At 36.6% G+C, this 17,191-nt stretch overlaps 1 protein-coding gene across 5 annotated transcripts in view; it reads left to right on the forward strand.

Annotated features, from left to right (window-relative positions):
• DEUP1 (deuterosome assembly protein 1) overlaps nucleotides 1–17,191 on the forward strand; it is a 90,065-nt gene that overhangs the window by 10,666 nt on the left and 62,208 nt on the right. For all 5 annotated transcript variants that reach the window (XR_004435724.1, XR_004435725.1, XM_033204742.1 and 2 more), the window contains 3 exons: nucleotides 7,672–7,843; nucleotides 9,255–9,350; nucleotides 16,557–16,691. Coding sequence is in view for 3 of the 5 variants with exons in the window: in XM_033204742.1 (XP_033060633.1) it covers nucleotides 7,672–7,843; nucleotides 9,255–9,350; nucleotides 16,557–16,691 (403 nt within the window). In the remaining 2 variants the exon portion in view is untranslated. The remainder of the gene's footprint in view (nucleotides 1–7,671; nucleotides 7,844–9,254; nucleotides 9,351–16,556; nucleotides 16,692–17,191) is intronic.

Raw genomic sequence — 17,191 nt, forward strand, 5'->3', positions numbered from 1 at the left:
ATATGTCCATATATCTTACCCTGGCTCTTTTTACTCTGAATGTGACTCTCTCTTCCATTCCCCTGCCCTCTTTAGTATACTTGCCACTATTTAGTTTTCTATTTTACCCCCTCTTCACCTCCAAACTCGATATCTTGATACTTTGATTATAGGCTCTAGATGGGCATGTCACCCTGGAAGTCTGTGTGCCCCCTCTCTTCTGGCTTAGTGAGTTAAAGGATTAATGCAGAAAGATCTGGCCTGACTGCAGGACCTTCCTTTGTGAATTGCTCCCAAGATACACCTTATAGTAAGGAATAGAGTTTTGCATGTCTTAAGTAGTGTATTAGACACAATCCACCTAGTTTCCAAAGCTGGAAGACTCAGAGGACTTTTCCTTTTTTAACCACTAACTCAACTTTTCTAAAATTGGATAATAATACCTATGTTATGGGGATATTGTGAGGATCCATGAAAGGAGGTTCAAGAAGATACTTAGCATAGTGTTAGTTAGCGTTTGACTAAAGGAAGTAATGGAAATATAGTAAAAAATGCCAATGCCCAGCTACATTAAGGAGGCTACATTGAGCCTTTTAAAAAATCTTATTTTAAAGTTCACTAGATTTACAAGTAATTATCTGAAAAGCTGAAGAACAGAAAATATACTAGAAGATTGAACAATTGAATTTCAAAAGGGAATATTAAGTTTGAGAAAAAGCTGAGTTTGATGTAAAATTGAGTTTGACTAAATCTTAGGTAAGACTCTGGAAGAGAGATAAGCAGTGGTTTGTGGGCCTTAAAAGAGGAAGTAATGGCCACCAGGACTCACCAGGGATACCCCAACTCCTTGCTTACTAGACCAGCCTCGCCTCACAAGGTTAGTCTGCTGGTGTAGCAGAGAAACAGCATAGACTTGTATTTGGGCTCTGGCATGATGTTTTTGTGGGAAAGAAAGAAAAAATTATAAGGCTAATTAAATGGATTACTGTCTGATCATAATTTTTAAAAGTAAACAACAGATCACTGTCATTCTGAAGGGCTTGGTAGGGAGTGCTACAAGGGTCTGTCTTCCACTTTGTCCTTTATGGCATTTTATACAATGACTTGTGTATATATAAAAACTGCATGTATATATATAAATATGTACGTATATATTTTTATATTCTGTATATTATATATGTATAATACACATTTTTTATGTACCTGTTTCATTTATATACTAAATACATATATACCATATACGTGTGTGTGTGTATGTATATAGGATGAAACATATATACACACACACAGCAGGTAATGCTTATCAAGTCTGCAGCTCACACAAAGCTGGGAGATATAGAGAATATATTCTCTGATAGAAACAGGATCCCAGATATAAGCTCAGATGTTACCTCATTTAGGAAGACCTCTGTGATAACCCACCCTCTGCAAGTCTGTATTCAGCACCCCTCCTTTTTGACAGCCTGAATATATTCATCAGTCTTTTATTCTGCCTGCCTGCCTTGCAAGTCTCTCTATTCACAGGCAATTGCTCTTGTGTCTCTGTTTTCCCAGTACCTTACACGGTGCTTAATGAATGTTTGCTGAAAGAACTAGTGATGATGACCCACAATGAAAGACTGAAACTATCAAGCTGAAATTGAATAAGAATAAATACACAGCCCTATCATTGGACCCCTCCTCTCAAAAAACTAAACAAGCACAAGATAGTGAATAGGTGGCTTACTCATAGCATGCATAAAAAAGAAATAAGATTTTTAGATAAGAATAAACCCACCTTGAAACAATGTGATGTCACTGCTTTACCCTTTCCTCTCCCAAATTAACTAATGTGACCTCCATCTGGTTAAATAAAAGTATATGGCACGTAAAACAAAGGATCTGTGAGACCCCCTCTGAACTGATTAGACCATGCCTGTCGTATTATCTTAAAGTTCCAAATGCTACATTTCAAGAATGAAATTGACAAAAAAAAAATTGTTCAAAGAAGAGCCAGAATTATGAAGGGTCTGAAAATCTTACCATAGTCATTCTTTTTTTTTTCATTCAGCAAATGTGTATTAAGCATCTAGTATTTTTCAGGCAGTATACTGGATACTGAGTACAGAGTGGTGAAGAAAAAAATCTCTAGGAGCAATAGAAGGAAATAAAAATATTTGTGGAAATAAAGATCACCCAAATGAAAACAACTGAAGGTATTTATTTATTCAGAGCTTGCTATACCAAGGGAATCACCCACTATCACTTGCATTTGGCAGAGACTCAAAGGGAGGCAGAGGAGTGGGAAAGCTTTAAGGTAAAAAAAAGGGAGAAGGGTTCAGGTGTGCCCTCATTGGAGGGAGCTGGCATGTAGAGTCTCGAGACAGAATAACTAAAAGTGAGGATTGTTTTGAGGAGTATATTTGACTTTCTCTGGTTTGTTCTGAGTTGGAAGTGGGGACAGAAATTAGGGAAGATGGCAGTCAGTGATCAAGCCCTGACCATTAGGGGACAATTGCTGCAGATTTTGTGGCTTGGCTTTCTGGACTGGTTGTGTTGTTGCAGAAATTATGGGTCAGAGTCTACTGTCATATGGTCTGATTATTGTCCATTCATATATTCAGTCTCTAATATTGAACACTGACAAAAGAAGACTAGAAGTGCAGTCAAAACTGTATTTGTCACACTGATGACTGTATTCAAGTACTTTAAAATCTACTGTGTTGAAAAGGCATTTGTCCTGAATGGTCTCAGTGGACTCACTGAGATCAAATTAGGACCAATGGATGGAAAACTTCTTCAATATAAAAAAGATCTGTCTAAAACACATTGTCTAGCTACAATCTCAGACAGTGGTTACCTCTTAAGGGAAGAATTCAGACCTAGGCTGGATAACTTCTTAGCAGTGATATTAAAAAACAGGTCACAAACTTTGGAATGCATCAGAATCACTTGATGCTTTTGTTACTGATGCAGAATCTTAGGGTCTGTCCTAGACCTGCTGATTCTGATCAGTAGTGTATGATAGATGATTCTGTTAAGAAATATTTGTAGAGGGGCCAGGTGCGGTGGCTCACACCTGTAACCCCAGAACTTTGGGAGGCCAAAGCGGGTGGATCACCTGAGGTCAGAAGTTTGAGACCAGCCTGGCCAACATGATGAAACCCTGTCTCTACTAAAAATACAAAAAAAAAAAAATCAGCCAGATGTGGTGGCACGTGCCTGTAGTCCCAGCTACTTGGAAGGCTGAGGCCAGAGAATCGTTTGAACCTGGGAGGCAGAGGTGCTAATGAGCCAAGATTGTGCCACTGCACTCGAGCCTGGGCAACAGAGCGAGACTCCATCTAAAAAAAATTATATATAATCATATTTAATAATTTTAATATAAAATACATATTTTTACATAATATATTTTATATATTATATATACATGTATAATATATACATATATAAATATATATATATTTATAGAGGAATGCAAACACTGGATGGGTAGTTGGGGTAGTTGGACTAGTTGACTTGTAAGAGTTTTTCCATCCTGAGAGTCTAACATTCTAACTTTTGCATAGCATAACCATAACCAGGAAATAAATCATTCACTGAACAATATTGATTGAGTAGATTACATTATGTTCAGACTCTACTGTAGGCCTGTATTTTAACTTTCTTAGCATGGTACATTCTTACATGCCAAAAGTTAGCAATTAAAGGAACTCATTCATTCTTCAGAGATTTATTGAGCATCTACTGTGTGCTACAGTAATATACTAGGCTCTGGTGAGATGGTGATGAACCAGACTGATACAGTTCTTTTTTCCTAGAGCTTACATTGACATAGTCCTTTTTCTTCAGAGCGGAAAAAATAGACAAAATCTATTTACCGTACAGGGTGGTACATGTTGTCATGAAAAAGAAAAACGGTGTGAAACCACCAGGCCATAGTTCTATTCTTTTCCCCTATATGATAATTCCAATTAAAATTCAGTCTTAAAATTCAATCAAGTTATTTATAGAGGAATTAGTATACATCCTTTTGTCAGATTTATTTTAGGTTTTAAGTAAAAATTGAAAGCCTCTGGGCCTAACATTCCTCCAGGAATGCTAGGAGAAGACTTCAGAATGGCACTTTGTACTTAAAACCTCTCTGATGTCAAAACTGGTAAATATCATATTGAATAAACCAAAGGAACAACTTCTGTTTGGGTTGATTCTGGATATCTTAGAAAATGATTCTGGAAATTCTCAATTCTTTGGATTTTAATACCTGTTTCTAACCTTATTGTAATGGAGCAAATTTGTACTGTATTTTTCAAGCATGTTCTTATTGAAAACACTGTGTCTTTTGCTGTGTGGTATACAGGAAGACACATTAAATGGGAAGCAGCTGCCTAGGATCTAGTTCTTGCTCTTCCATTAATTAGCTGTGTGACCTTGGGCCTCTCTGAGCCTGAGTTTTATCAAAATGCTAAATGATCCTTAATTACCTCTAAAACTCTGATTTAGTGAAACTAAATGGAGGAAATGCTGTCATGTTGCACCTGCCTGTCCCTCCTGTCTTCCTCCCAGCTACACAAATACATTGGAAGCCTCATTACCACCATTGAAATGGATGCTGAAATAACTTGCTTTTCTAATCTGGACATTTGTATATTCCTTAGGCTGAAGTGTAAGGCCTCAATACCTACCTGCTAATCCAGTCTGAGTGACTGGACTCATGCCAGCTCCCTGGAGAATGCTTCAACTTCTTTGAAAAAGAACTCTGTAGTGAGAGCACTTACCAATCTGTCTTCTTAACAACAGTAGCTATAATCCTAGCTGTTATACAAAGCATTTTGTTTGATACTCAATAAACCCTCCCAGACCCCAGATATTACAATGTATATGAGTAATAGTAACCTCACACTCTAAAGACTTACAGTATCTCTCCAAACCTGCCTGCCTTAGTTTGTTTTCATGCTGCTGATAAAGATGTACCTGAGACTGAGAAGAAAAAGAGATTTAATTGAACTTACAGTTCTACATAGCTGGGGAGGCCTCAGATTCATGGCAAGAGGTGGAAGGCACTTCTTACATGGTGGAGGCAAGAGAAAATGAGGAAGAAGCAAAAGCAGAAACCCCCGATAAACCCTTCAGGTTTTGTGAGACTTATTCGCTGTCAGGAGAATGGCATGAGAAAGACTGCCCTCCATGATTCAATTACCTGCCCCTGGGTCTCTTCCACAACACATGGGAATTCTGGGCGATCAATTCAAGTTGAGAGCCAAACCATATCATTCCAACCCTGGCCCCTCCAAATCTCATATCCTCACATTTCAAAACCAATCAAGTTCCCAACAGTCCCCCAAAGATTTAACTCATTTCATCATTAACCCAAAAATCCACAGTCCAAAGTCTCATCTGAGACAAGGCAAGTCCCTTCTACCTATGAGCCTGTAAGATCAAACAAAGCTAGTTACTTCATACATATAATGGGGGTACAAGTAATTGGGTAAATGCAGCCATTCCAAATGGGAGAAACTGGCCAAAACAGGGGTTACAGACCCCATGCATGTTTGAAATCCAGCAGGGCAGTCAAATCTTAAAGCTCCAAAATGATCTCCTTTGACTTCAGGTCTCACATCCAGGTCATGCTGATGCAAAAGGTGGGTTCCCATGGTCTTGGGGAGCTCTGCCTCCGTGGCTTTACAGGGCACAGCCTCCCTCCAGGCTGCTTTCACAGACTGGCGTTGAGTGTCTGTGGCTTTTCCAGGTGCACAGTGCAAGTTGTTGTTGGATCTACCATTCTGGGGTCTGGAGGACAGTGGCACTCTTCTCACAGCTCCAATAGGCAGTGCCTCAGTAGGGACTCTGTGTGGGTGCTCCCACCCCACATTTCCCTTCTGCCCTGCCCTAGCAGAGGTTCTCCATGAGGGCCCCACCCCTGAAGCAAACTTCTGCCTGGGCATCCAGGCATTTCCATATATCTTCTGAAATCTAGGCAGAGGTTCCCAAACCTCAATTCTTGACTTCTGTGCACCTGAAGGTTCAACACCATGTGAAAGCTGCCAATGCTTGGGGCTTCTACCCTCTGAAGCCACAGCCCAAGCTCTACATTGGCCCCTTTCAGCCATGGCTGGAGCAGTTGGGACACAGGACACCAAGTCCCTAGGCTGCACACAGCACAGGGGCCCTGGGCCTGACCCATGAAACCACTTTTTCTTCCTGGGTCTCTGGGCCTGTGATGGGGGGTGCTGCTGTAAAGGTTTCTGACAAGTCCTGGGGACATTTTCCCCATGGTTTGGGAGATTAACATCAGGCTCCTTGCTACTTATGCAAATTTCTGCAGCTGATTTGAATTTGTCCTCAAAAAATGGGTTTTTCTTTTCTAGTGCACCATCAGGCAGCAAATTTTCTGAACTTTTATGCTCTGTTTCACTTTTAAAACTGAATGCCTTTAACAGCACTCAAGTCACCTCTTGAATGCTTTGCTGCTTAGAAATTTCTTCTGCCAGATACCCTAAATCATCTCTCTCAAGTTCAAAGTTCCACAAATCTCTAGGTCAGAGGCAAAATGCCTCCAGTATCTTTGAAAAAACATAACAAGAGTAACCTTTACTCCAGTTCCCAAAAAGTTCCTTATCTCCGTCTGGGACCACCTCAGCCTGGACCTTATTGTTCATATCACTATCAGCATTTTTGTCAAAGCCATTTAACAAGTCTCTAGGAGGTTCCAAAATTTCCCAGATTTTTCTGTCTTCTTCTGAGCCCTCTGAACTGTTCCAACCTCTGCCTGTTACCCAGTTCCAAAGTTGCTTCCACATTTTCAGTTATCTTTTCAGCAACTCCCCACTCTACTGGTATCAATTTACTGTATTAGTCTGTTTTCACACTGCTAATAAAGACATACCCGAGATTGGGAAGAAAAAGAGGTTTAATTGGACTTTCAGTTCCATGTGGCTTGGGAGGCCTCAGAATCATGGTGGGAGCCCAAAAGCACTTCTTACATGATGGAGGCAAGAGAAAATGAGGAAGAAGCAAAAGCAGAAACCCCTGATAAATTCATCAGATCTCATGAGACTTAGTCATTATCACGAGAATAGCACAGGAAAGACCGGCCCCATGATCCAATTACCTTCCCCTGGGTTCCTCCCATAACACATGGGAATTCTGGGAGATACAATTCAAGTTGAGATTTTGGTGGGGAAACAGCCAAACCATATCACTGCCTGATCAAATTCCTTAGAAACAAAAACCAGCCATATCACGCCAAATTCCTCTCCTTGAGGAGCCATACTATAGCCCAGTTGGTACCCTTGAATCTGGTCCTACCTAGCCCAGGCTTGCTCTTCTATCCTTAACAGACACGAATGATATCCCAGTCTGCCTCTGTCAAACCTTCTGAAGTTATGATAGACATAGGTACATGTATGCCTATATGGAAGAGCATTGATCCTGAAGCTAAGTCTTATAATTTTTCCTAATTAGCATATTCCTTAGAATCAGTCTACTCTAAAAAATGTTATTTTAAAAAATTAAGTATATATACACTATTAGCTCTGAAATTCGCTTTATTAATTTTAAAATTTAACCTTCAGCTTTTGAACTTATTCCCATTTAAATAATTGAACAATTTTTCAGGAAATAATGATCAAGCTATGCAGAGCAATGTAATAATTTTTCTTGCCCTCACATTTTACTACCTTAAAATGTATTTTACTTTCCTACAATTGCCAGAACTTCTCCTTGTGAGGCTGAGCTTCAGGAATTAATGGAACAAATTGACATCATGGTAAGCAACAAAAAAATGGACTGGGAAAGAAAGATGCGGGCTTTGGAGACACGATTAGATCTTCGGGATCAAGAATTGGCAAATGCACAAACTTGTTTGGATCAGAAAGGTCAAGAGGTACTGAATACATATGTTAACAAATTGCTAATTCATCAGATTGTTATACATAGTATTCTATCAGAATATATTTTTATTACACATACTTTTTATCAGGCATCAGCAACAGCCTTTATTGCTTGAAATTCTGTCAGCAAATTATAGGCTAAATGTATTATATCAAATAAGTGACAATCAGAACCTAAATCCATAGATATTTGCTGATAGAGACAGATATGTAGTGTCAATGCCATCTGTAAAAGTAAGCAAATATTTAACATATATGTAAAATATTGTTTGCAAGTAAAGACGTAAGTACGTTTGCTGCTGTAGAAACAAAGAAGTAATCATCAAAACTGTGGACAAGGCAGAGTTCAGTAACATTTGCTTCTTTGAATATGCTGGAAAAAATAGAAGTAAGATGTCAAAAATTGATTATAGGACAAAGGAGAAAAGAGTTTGGTAAAGGAGTGTGTGTGTATACCTGGGACATCCACTTAAGAGGAGTTCCCTCAGTCCCTCTAGGCTGCTCACTGCCAAGCTGGTGGTCATAAAAGAATATATGAGTGCTCTCGGGCCTGTGAAGAAGTTCAGGAAAATCATACATTTTATCTAATGTGGACTTTGTGTCTATGAATTTTTCTTTTGGAAAAAGAAATGTTTAAGAGAAATGTTTGCTAGTTATATACTATAACAAAAACATCATTAGTTAACTTGTTCATCAGCCATTTTTCTACCTTTATTGACTTCTCAGTGGAACCTAGTTTTTTGGCGTAGTTAACTATATTATTGTTTGGCATAGGTAACTTAGTTATTGGCATCTAGTTTTCCTTCACAGTAGAGGTAGGTCATCAGACATGGCATATGCATTCTTCTTCTTCTAGCTTTTATATGTATACTGACACAGATATGTAAGCAAGTGCCTCATCTGCCTTTTAAACAGACAAATTATATAAGCCAAATCCTTAGGAACTGCTCTTACACAATTTTCTTTTTCTTTTTAATGTATTACTTGTTACAAAAATGTAACAATTATTTCATAATACCACTAAAACAGAGATCCTCTTGAAGGTAATGGAGAAAACACAGAAGCTGAATTATATTGGTAGAGGTTTTGCCTGAGTAATGATGACATAGCCTCCCAAAAGGACAATGCAAAGTAAATTCTAACCCTGAATTTTAAATGTGACGATGATAAGGATCTTTTGTTAAACATCCGTACTGTCCTAATGTGTACCTTGTGGAATAGTGCTAGCAGTGTTTGGTTTTTGTGAATTTAATTATTGATAGCTATTTTAAGAAGTGCAGTACAAATATTTACTCTTGGTTTGGTACAGCCATTTTATTTGAATTGTTCTTTTCTTTTGCACATTTTCTGATTTTGTCAGGCAAAATTTAGAAAAAGCAAAATTAAATTTTATTCTTCATGCAGGTAGGGTTGCTTCGACAGAAATTGGACAGTCTGGAAAAATGTAATTTAGCAATGACTCAGAATTATGAAGGACAACTACAAAGCCTAAAGGCTCAAGTAAGAAAATATTATAATTTAATATCACACATTTTGATATATTTTTGACCTATAGAGTTGTGTTAATTTTATTTAAACTAATTGTTTTTAGTATAAATAAATATTCTTGTGTTTTAATTATAAGCTTGGTCGTGTCTTTCCCTGTTTTATATGCATTGATTTTGTCTCTTACTAGATTGTTGGCTTGCTATACCTTCTGTATCTCTGTTAGCACAGTACTAGACAAATGGCTTTCTGTTTCTCAAGAGACTTGTTGATGAATTAAATGACAATTAGCTCACAAAAAAATAATTTTGTGAGCAACAACAAAAAAATTATCTTTTGTGGTTATTCCTATCTAATAAAGATGTTCTCAATTCTGTGATAATTTAAAATATGGAAGTTTGCGATTATGAAATAGATAATTGAAAGAATAAAACTGGTCTTTATTACCTTATTACTGGTAGCACTGTTTCTTACATGATAGTGCTTCTTCATATGTATTGAGGATACAGATTTCTTTTTCACTTATCCCTGTATCTTCACACAAAGAAGGCAACCAAAATGCCTTCTTTACCACAGATAGCACATAGGGTAGTAATCATTTGAGTATGTCAAATGTAGTAGATGCTATATCTTTGCTTAACTTAGTGAATGAATCAATGGGAAATATGGTTTGATTATGAAATTTTACTTTACAACCAACTTTTTTTGGAGTACAAATATTTCACATATGATAATTTAGTTAAAGGAGCCTAAAGTAGTTAATGATCCTTTTAAAATACCTTTTAGGGAGGTAACTAAGCCATTAAGATTGGAATATGAAACATCTGATGCCACTTAACAGATGCTTTTACAAGACTACTTCTTAGTCTACCTAAACATTTTGCCTACAGTTCAAGTAACTGCCACTATATGGTAGCTTGAGTTATGAAATTATATATGGCTTTTACTAGCTTAGACTCTGAGCATTTAGCATGTAGGTCAACTCAACCTTTATTTTTCTATGAAGATAAGGCTCTAAAACAACAACATAAACATTAAATCATTACATACTGGTCAATATAAATAAAGAGATAACAATCTGTAGTAGGTTTGAAATCTAGAAATACAGAAATCTAGAAATAAGTTAGGTGCCATCTCTAAGTTGTATTTAACCAGTTCAGTCACTGCTTTCCAAATCTTTCATTTCTGTTTGGGTATGTTTTCCTCTTGTTAAAAAGTTCTTGGCTTTGTTTACAGGCGCCAAGCAGTCATTTAATACATGAATCCTTGCCATTTGATGCTTTGCAGTTCTATTTTATTATTTGGCTGATGGCTGGTTTTCAGTGCTAACCAAAAAATATCTTTATGGTAACTTCATAAAAATTTGTTCTATGGAAAACACTGCGAGTTTAGGAAATGCTGTTTAAGCTAATGCTGGCCAAGTTAAGACTCCTCCCCTCCTGGAGATTAAGGGTACACATTAGCATATTACAGGCCATAAGAAGTCCTGCCTTAAACAAACTGATTTAGCCTTTCCATTCCATCATGTTCCAAAGATATTGGACAATGGAGCTCTCCTTTATTTATTTATTTAAGCTAAAACCTTCTAATACTACTGTAAACAGGGGTTTCATGGAATACACTGGGAGTGCTACATTATTGTTGAGAGCCACCTGTTTTTGCTGCAGTTTTCTGCTTCTCTTTTTCTCTAGTTAAAAGAAAAGGAGGAAGAAAGGGAAGGAGAGCAAAGGAGAAGGAAGAGGAAAGTAGGGAAAAAGAGAGAAAAAGAAAAGTACTATGTACTTGATTTGCTTTGCATAAAGCTAGTAATATGCTGTTTTTCTAAGCAGAAAATGGTATCTTGTGGCTAATACGCTTTTGTTGCTGCCAGCTCACTCTGCAGGTTCCTCCTTTGAAATTTATGGTTTATTTACAATTTCATTTTCCTGAAACATCTTAAGGATACACTTTACCACACTGTGCCTTGAATAACTCAACTCTGTCAAAGCTTCCTTTTAGAAAATTGCTTTCCTTTTAAAAAGGAGTTATTTTTTTCCTTCTAACCATTATAAAACTATAATTTTAAATACATATATTTGAGGCTTTTGCTTCTGGAATAGATATACTCTTCCCTATCCTCCTACTAAATTAGACATCATTTATAAAATAAGATTCCGAGAAGTGGAGAGAAGAGACAGATTGGCTAAGGACCTTAGGACTCAAAGAATGTCACAATAGTGAGTTCCCCAGGATTTGTTTTTGCCTCATATATCTCAGACTGAGTAACACAGAAGCAGGCAACCCAGTTATGCCAATGGGTGCAAACAAACAAAAAGAGCCCCAAGGAAAGTCTGCTGTCTCCATCCAAAAGTCCAGAAGAGAGACAGCCTAGCAAGATAATACACTTTTAGATAACAACCTCTCTACTCCAGCCTCATAAAACGAACGAACGAACGAAAGAAAGAAAGAAAGAAAAGAAAAGAAAAGAAAGAAAAGAAAGAAAGAAAAAAAAAAAGAAAACAAACTGCAGCCCCACTGCCACCTACAAAGGCTTAGTGGAAAAACCTAGATTTCTGCCTTCACTAAGCTGTAACAAGGTAACCCTGGCCCTCTTTCCTGGGTAGTGTCTGGGAAGACTGAATGGAGAACCAGGACTTTCATCCTCACTAGATATTAACAAGGCCCTCATCAACCCATGGTGATGGTGGAGAGCTTGGACTTCTACACCTACCTGGTGGTAAGGAGGCACCCCTCCCTCTCCAGTCTCGGGTGTTATTATAGGAAGGCTGTTGAGGAGTCACCACTGCTTAGTGGTGACAAGTTCACCCACCCCCACTATAGTATCACTGAAGGCCATGTGAGAATAGTTATGCCGGGCGCGGTGGCTCAAGCCTGTAATCCCAGCACTTTGGGAGGCCGAGACGGGTGGATCGCGAGGTCAGGAGATCGAGACCATCCTGGCTAACACAGTGAAACCCCGTCTCTACTAAAAAAATACAAAAAACTAGCCGGGCGAGGTGGCGGGCGCCTGTGGTCCCAGCTGCTCGGGAGGCTGAGGCAGGAGAATGGCGGGAACCCGGGAGGCGGAGCTTGCAGTGAGCTGAGATCCGGCCACTGCACTCCAGCCTGGGCAACAGAGCGGGACTCCGTCTCAAAAAGAAAAAAAGAGAGAGAGAATAGTTACAAGGCACCCATGACCCTTCAATCAAAGTGTATCAGTGAAAGACTAGTGGGGAGCCTGAACTCTCACTTCGAATCAGCAGTAATAAGGAGCACCTCCCACTGGATACCAACTAAAGCCAAGTGAAGACCTGGACATCCACTATCTCCTGGCAGTAATGGAGTGGCACTCCAATTTTCCCTTCCAGAAATTGTCAGAGGAGGGCTGCTAAAACACAATATTTGAATAAAATCCAGAGTCTCAAAACACAATACACAAAAATGTCCAGGTATCAATAAAAATCATTCATTATAGAAAGAACCAAGAAGATCTCAACTTGAATAAGAAAAGACACTCAACAGATGCCGAGGCCAAGATGACACACATTAGAATTATCTGATTTTAAAGCAGCTGTTATAAAAATACTTCAATGAACTATTACAAATATGGCTTGAAATAAATGAAAAATTATAAAGCTTTGGCAAATAAATAATATAAAGAACCAATTAGAAATTTTATAACTGAAAACTATAATAACCAAATTTAAAAACTCAATGGAGGGACTTAAAAGCAGAATGAAGAGGACAGAAGGAAAAGAATCAGCTCGAAGATAATACAATAGAAACTACCCAATCTGAACAACAGAGAGAAAGAGTAAAAGAAAATGAACCTTGGGAACATGTAGTATGGCAACAAGCAATCTAAAATTTATATCATTAGAGAATCCAGAAGGAGAGGAGAAAGATGGGGAGGGTGAAAAAGCATTCAGAGAAATAATGGTTGAAAAGTTACAAAACTTAGCCAAAAAAAAAAAGGTAAACCTACAGATTGAAAAGCTGAGTGAACTTCAAACAGGATAAATCAAAAGACAGCTGTGTTAAGATACATCATAGTCAAAGTTCTGAAAACCAAAAGACAAAGAAAAAAGTCTTGGAAGCAGCAAGAGAGAAATGAAACCTTACCTATAGGGAAAACCAATTCTGATAATGGTGGTTTTCTCTCTGGAAATGATGGAGGCTTTCAAGTGCTGAAAGAACAGAGCTTTCAACCCAGAATTCTAGGTCTGGCAAAAACACCCTTCAGGAATGAAGAGGAAATTAAAACATTCTCAAAGGAAGGAAAACTAAAAGCATTTGTTGCTGGCAGACCTACCCTAAAAGAATGGCTAAAGGAAGGTCTCATAACAGAAAAGAAATGATAAAGAAGGAATCTTAAAACATCAGCAAAGAAGTAAAAACACCAAAAAGAGTAAAAAACATGAAGGGAAATGCAATAGACTCTCCTTATCCTCTTGTATTTTCTAAATTTTTTGATAGCAAAAAATTATAACCATGTCTAATATGGTTTTCAGTATACCTACAGGAAACACTAAGATCATGGTGTTATAAATGGAACAGAGTAAAAGAACATAAAGGAAAGTAAGATTTCTACACTTGAACTGGAAAGATGTCAAACACCAATAGACTGTGATTAATTATGTAAATACAATGTAATGCCTAGAGCAACCACTAAAAAAGATCTACAAAGAGATATACTCAAAAACACTATAGATAAAATGGATTCTAAAATAATGCTTATGTAATTCACAAGAAGACAAGAAAGTGAAAATAGAGAAACCAAAACCTAGAGAACAAACAGGAAGCAAAAAAAGGCTTAAGCCATGACATATCAATAATTACATTAAATAGAAATGGCCTAAATACACCAACTGAAAGACAGAGATTGACAATAAATAAAAAAATGACAAACTCACTTCAAATATAACTGTATAGGCAAGTTGAAATTAAAAAGATGGAGAAATATACCATGCAAATATTAATAGAAAGAAAGCAGAAGTGGTGCCAAGATAATTCAATACAGAAAGATTAGTCTCTTCTACAAATGGTGCAATGACAAGAGGATATCCTTATGCAAAGGAACTAAGTTGGACCCCTACCTTAAACCATAGACAAAAATTAACTCAAAATGGATCAAAGATCCAAATGTAAAACCTAAATCTAAAAAGCTCTTAGAAGAAACCATAGGAGTAAATCTTCATAACCTTGGATTAGGCAATGGTTTCTTAGATATGGCACCAAAAGCACAAGCAACAAAAAGTTAGATAAATTTGATGTCATTAAAATTTTAAAACTTTTATGCTTCGAAGGACACCATCAAGAAACTAAAAAGACACCCATCAATGGGGAGAAAACATTTGCAAACCATATATTTGATAAGGGACTGGTATCTAGAATATATGAATAACTTACTAATTGATAATAAAAAGACAGATGACCAAATTTTAAAAAGAATAAATATTTGAATAGATATTTATCCAAAGCAGATATGCGAATGGCCAATAAGCACATAAAAATGCTTAACATCATTAGTCATTAGGTATATGGAAACCAAAACCACAATATCCATTCACATCCACTAGGATGGTTATAATAAAAAGGATAGAAAACAACAAGTGTTGGTGAGGATATGGAGACATTGGAACCCAATGCATTGTGAATGGGAATGGAAAATGGTGCAGCCGTTTTGGAAGACAATTTAGCTGTTCTTCAAAAAGTTAAAGTTACCATAAGATCCAACAATTCCACTCCTAGGTATATACCCAAGAGAAAGTAAAACATATATCTACACAAAAACTTCTATGTAAGTGTTCACAGCAGCATTATTTATAATATCTCAAAGTGGAAACAACCCACATTTCTATCAGTTGATGAATGGATAAACAAAATGTAGTATATTTATGCAATGGAATATTATTCAGGTGAATTTTATAGCAGGTGAATTATATCTCAATTTAAAATTATGAGGAAAAAAGCAGAAGTGGCTACTTTAATATCTGATAAAGTAGACATCATTGTTCATAGCATTATTTACAATAGGCAAAAACTGGAAAAAATCAAAATGTCTCAGTATATGAATGGTTAAACAAACTGATACATTTATACCATGGAATATGATTCAGCACTAAAAAGGAATCCACTGTTGATTTATGCATGGATCTCACATTAAGCTGAGTGAAAAAAATACAATCTCAAAAGTTAATGTGCTGTATGATTTCTTTTTATAACATTCTCAAAATTACAGAGATGGAAAACAAATTAGTGGTTTTCAGTGATTAGGGGTTGGGGGATGAGGGGATTAAGTGTGATTCTAAAGGGATAGCATGAGGGAGATCTTTGTGGTGACAGAATAGTTCTATATCTTGGTTAATTAAGGTTGTAGTCAGATAAATCTATATATGTGATAAAATGGCAGAGAACTATATACATATATTGATCCAATTTCAATTTCCTGGGTTTGATGTACTGTAGTTCAATAAGATGTAAATATTGGGGGAAACTGTACATCAAACCCAGGGAGAACCTGGGACCTCAGTAATAACTTTGGAACTTCTTGTAAACTTGTAATTATTTTAAAATAAAATGTGTAAATAAGACACATTTGAAAGCAGATACATGAGTATAGAAATTTCCTCACAAATGTTCATAAACTATGCTATTTTGAATCTACTATCTGAATGTAGAATAGGAAATGGAAAAAACAATACAAAGTTGTAAAAAGAATTATCAGTAAGAAAAATATTAGATCAATTTTGATATTAAAATTTATTTAAATATATCCGCATGAATAAGTGGTTTATGTTACGTACATCTTTTAAATTAATATATATTCTGTTTTCTTAAATAAGGTATAAGCTAGTTATTTTGTAGATCGAGTTACTGGATTTAAAATTGTTAACACAAGATGGCACTAACTAAAAGTAAGAAAAAACTTGTTTTTTAAAAAAATTGTCAGCTTTACTGCGTATGATTAAAACAAAATTGAACAAGCCATTTATCAAGTGAATCATTGTTTAACTGTGCAGTTAATGAAGTCTCGAGTTTACATGAAAGCTGAATTGTGTTCAGCTTCAATAATTTAGTTTTAATAACTGGTTCTGTCTTCACTAATTGAAACACTTAAGCTTTACTGCACTTTCTAATCATGACTTAAATTTTCAAAGAGGTACACAGGAAAAGAGATAGTGAAATCAGGTTAGAAATAATTGGTAATAGTAAAATGTTAACATTTTCTGTGATTTACAGTTTTCCAAACTAACAAATAGCTTTGAAAAACTGAGATTACATCAGATGAAACAAAACAAAGTTCCACGAAAAGAATTACCACACCTTAAAGAAGAATTACCCTTTGAACTGAGCGATTTGAACCAGAAATTAGAGGTGAGATATATTATCTTAGATTCTTTATGTGTATTAAAGATTGAGCCCTGTTGTTGTGGGCTGTTTGTCTCTAGTGTCCACAATGGTGTCTTCAGTTGTGGTAATAAACACTATTACAAACTAACTTCTCATTGAATATATTTTCTTAGTGCACTTTCCCTTCAGGCACTTAGTGAATTAAAACATCACTTTGATGTATACATCTTTACTATATAACAGCATTTTGGGAGAGAAAAAAAAAAAGAGCCAAAAAGTCAAATGAAACTGCAGCTGTTGAGTAAAATTGAAGGACACCCATGGGGTCAGTTAAAGTGAATATCTAATAAATCTTTTAATGGCCATTTAGCTGTTAGGTACTTAAATCCCAGTGAAGCCTCATCACAGTTTTTAAAACAGGGCTTGAAGTTTCATGGTTTTTTTTTCTTTAAAGGCATAGTGTCACTCCAATTCAATTGCCCCATAGCACTCAGAATTTCTAAAATTTTGGTCTCTAAAAAAAA

This window comes from Trachypithecus francoisi, unplaced genomic scaffold, assembly GCF_009764315.1.
Source record: "Trachypithecus francoisi isolate TF-2019V2 unplaced genomic scaffold, Tfra_2.0 Lachesis_group8, whole genome shotgun sequence".
NCBI lineage: Eukaryota > Metazoa > Chordata > Mammalia > Primates > Cercopithecidae > Trachypithecus > Trachypithecus francoisi.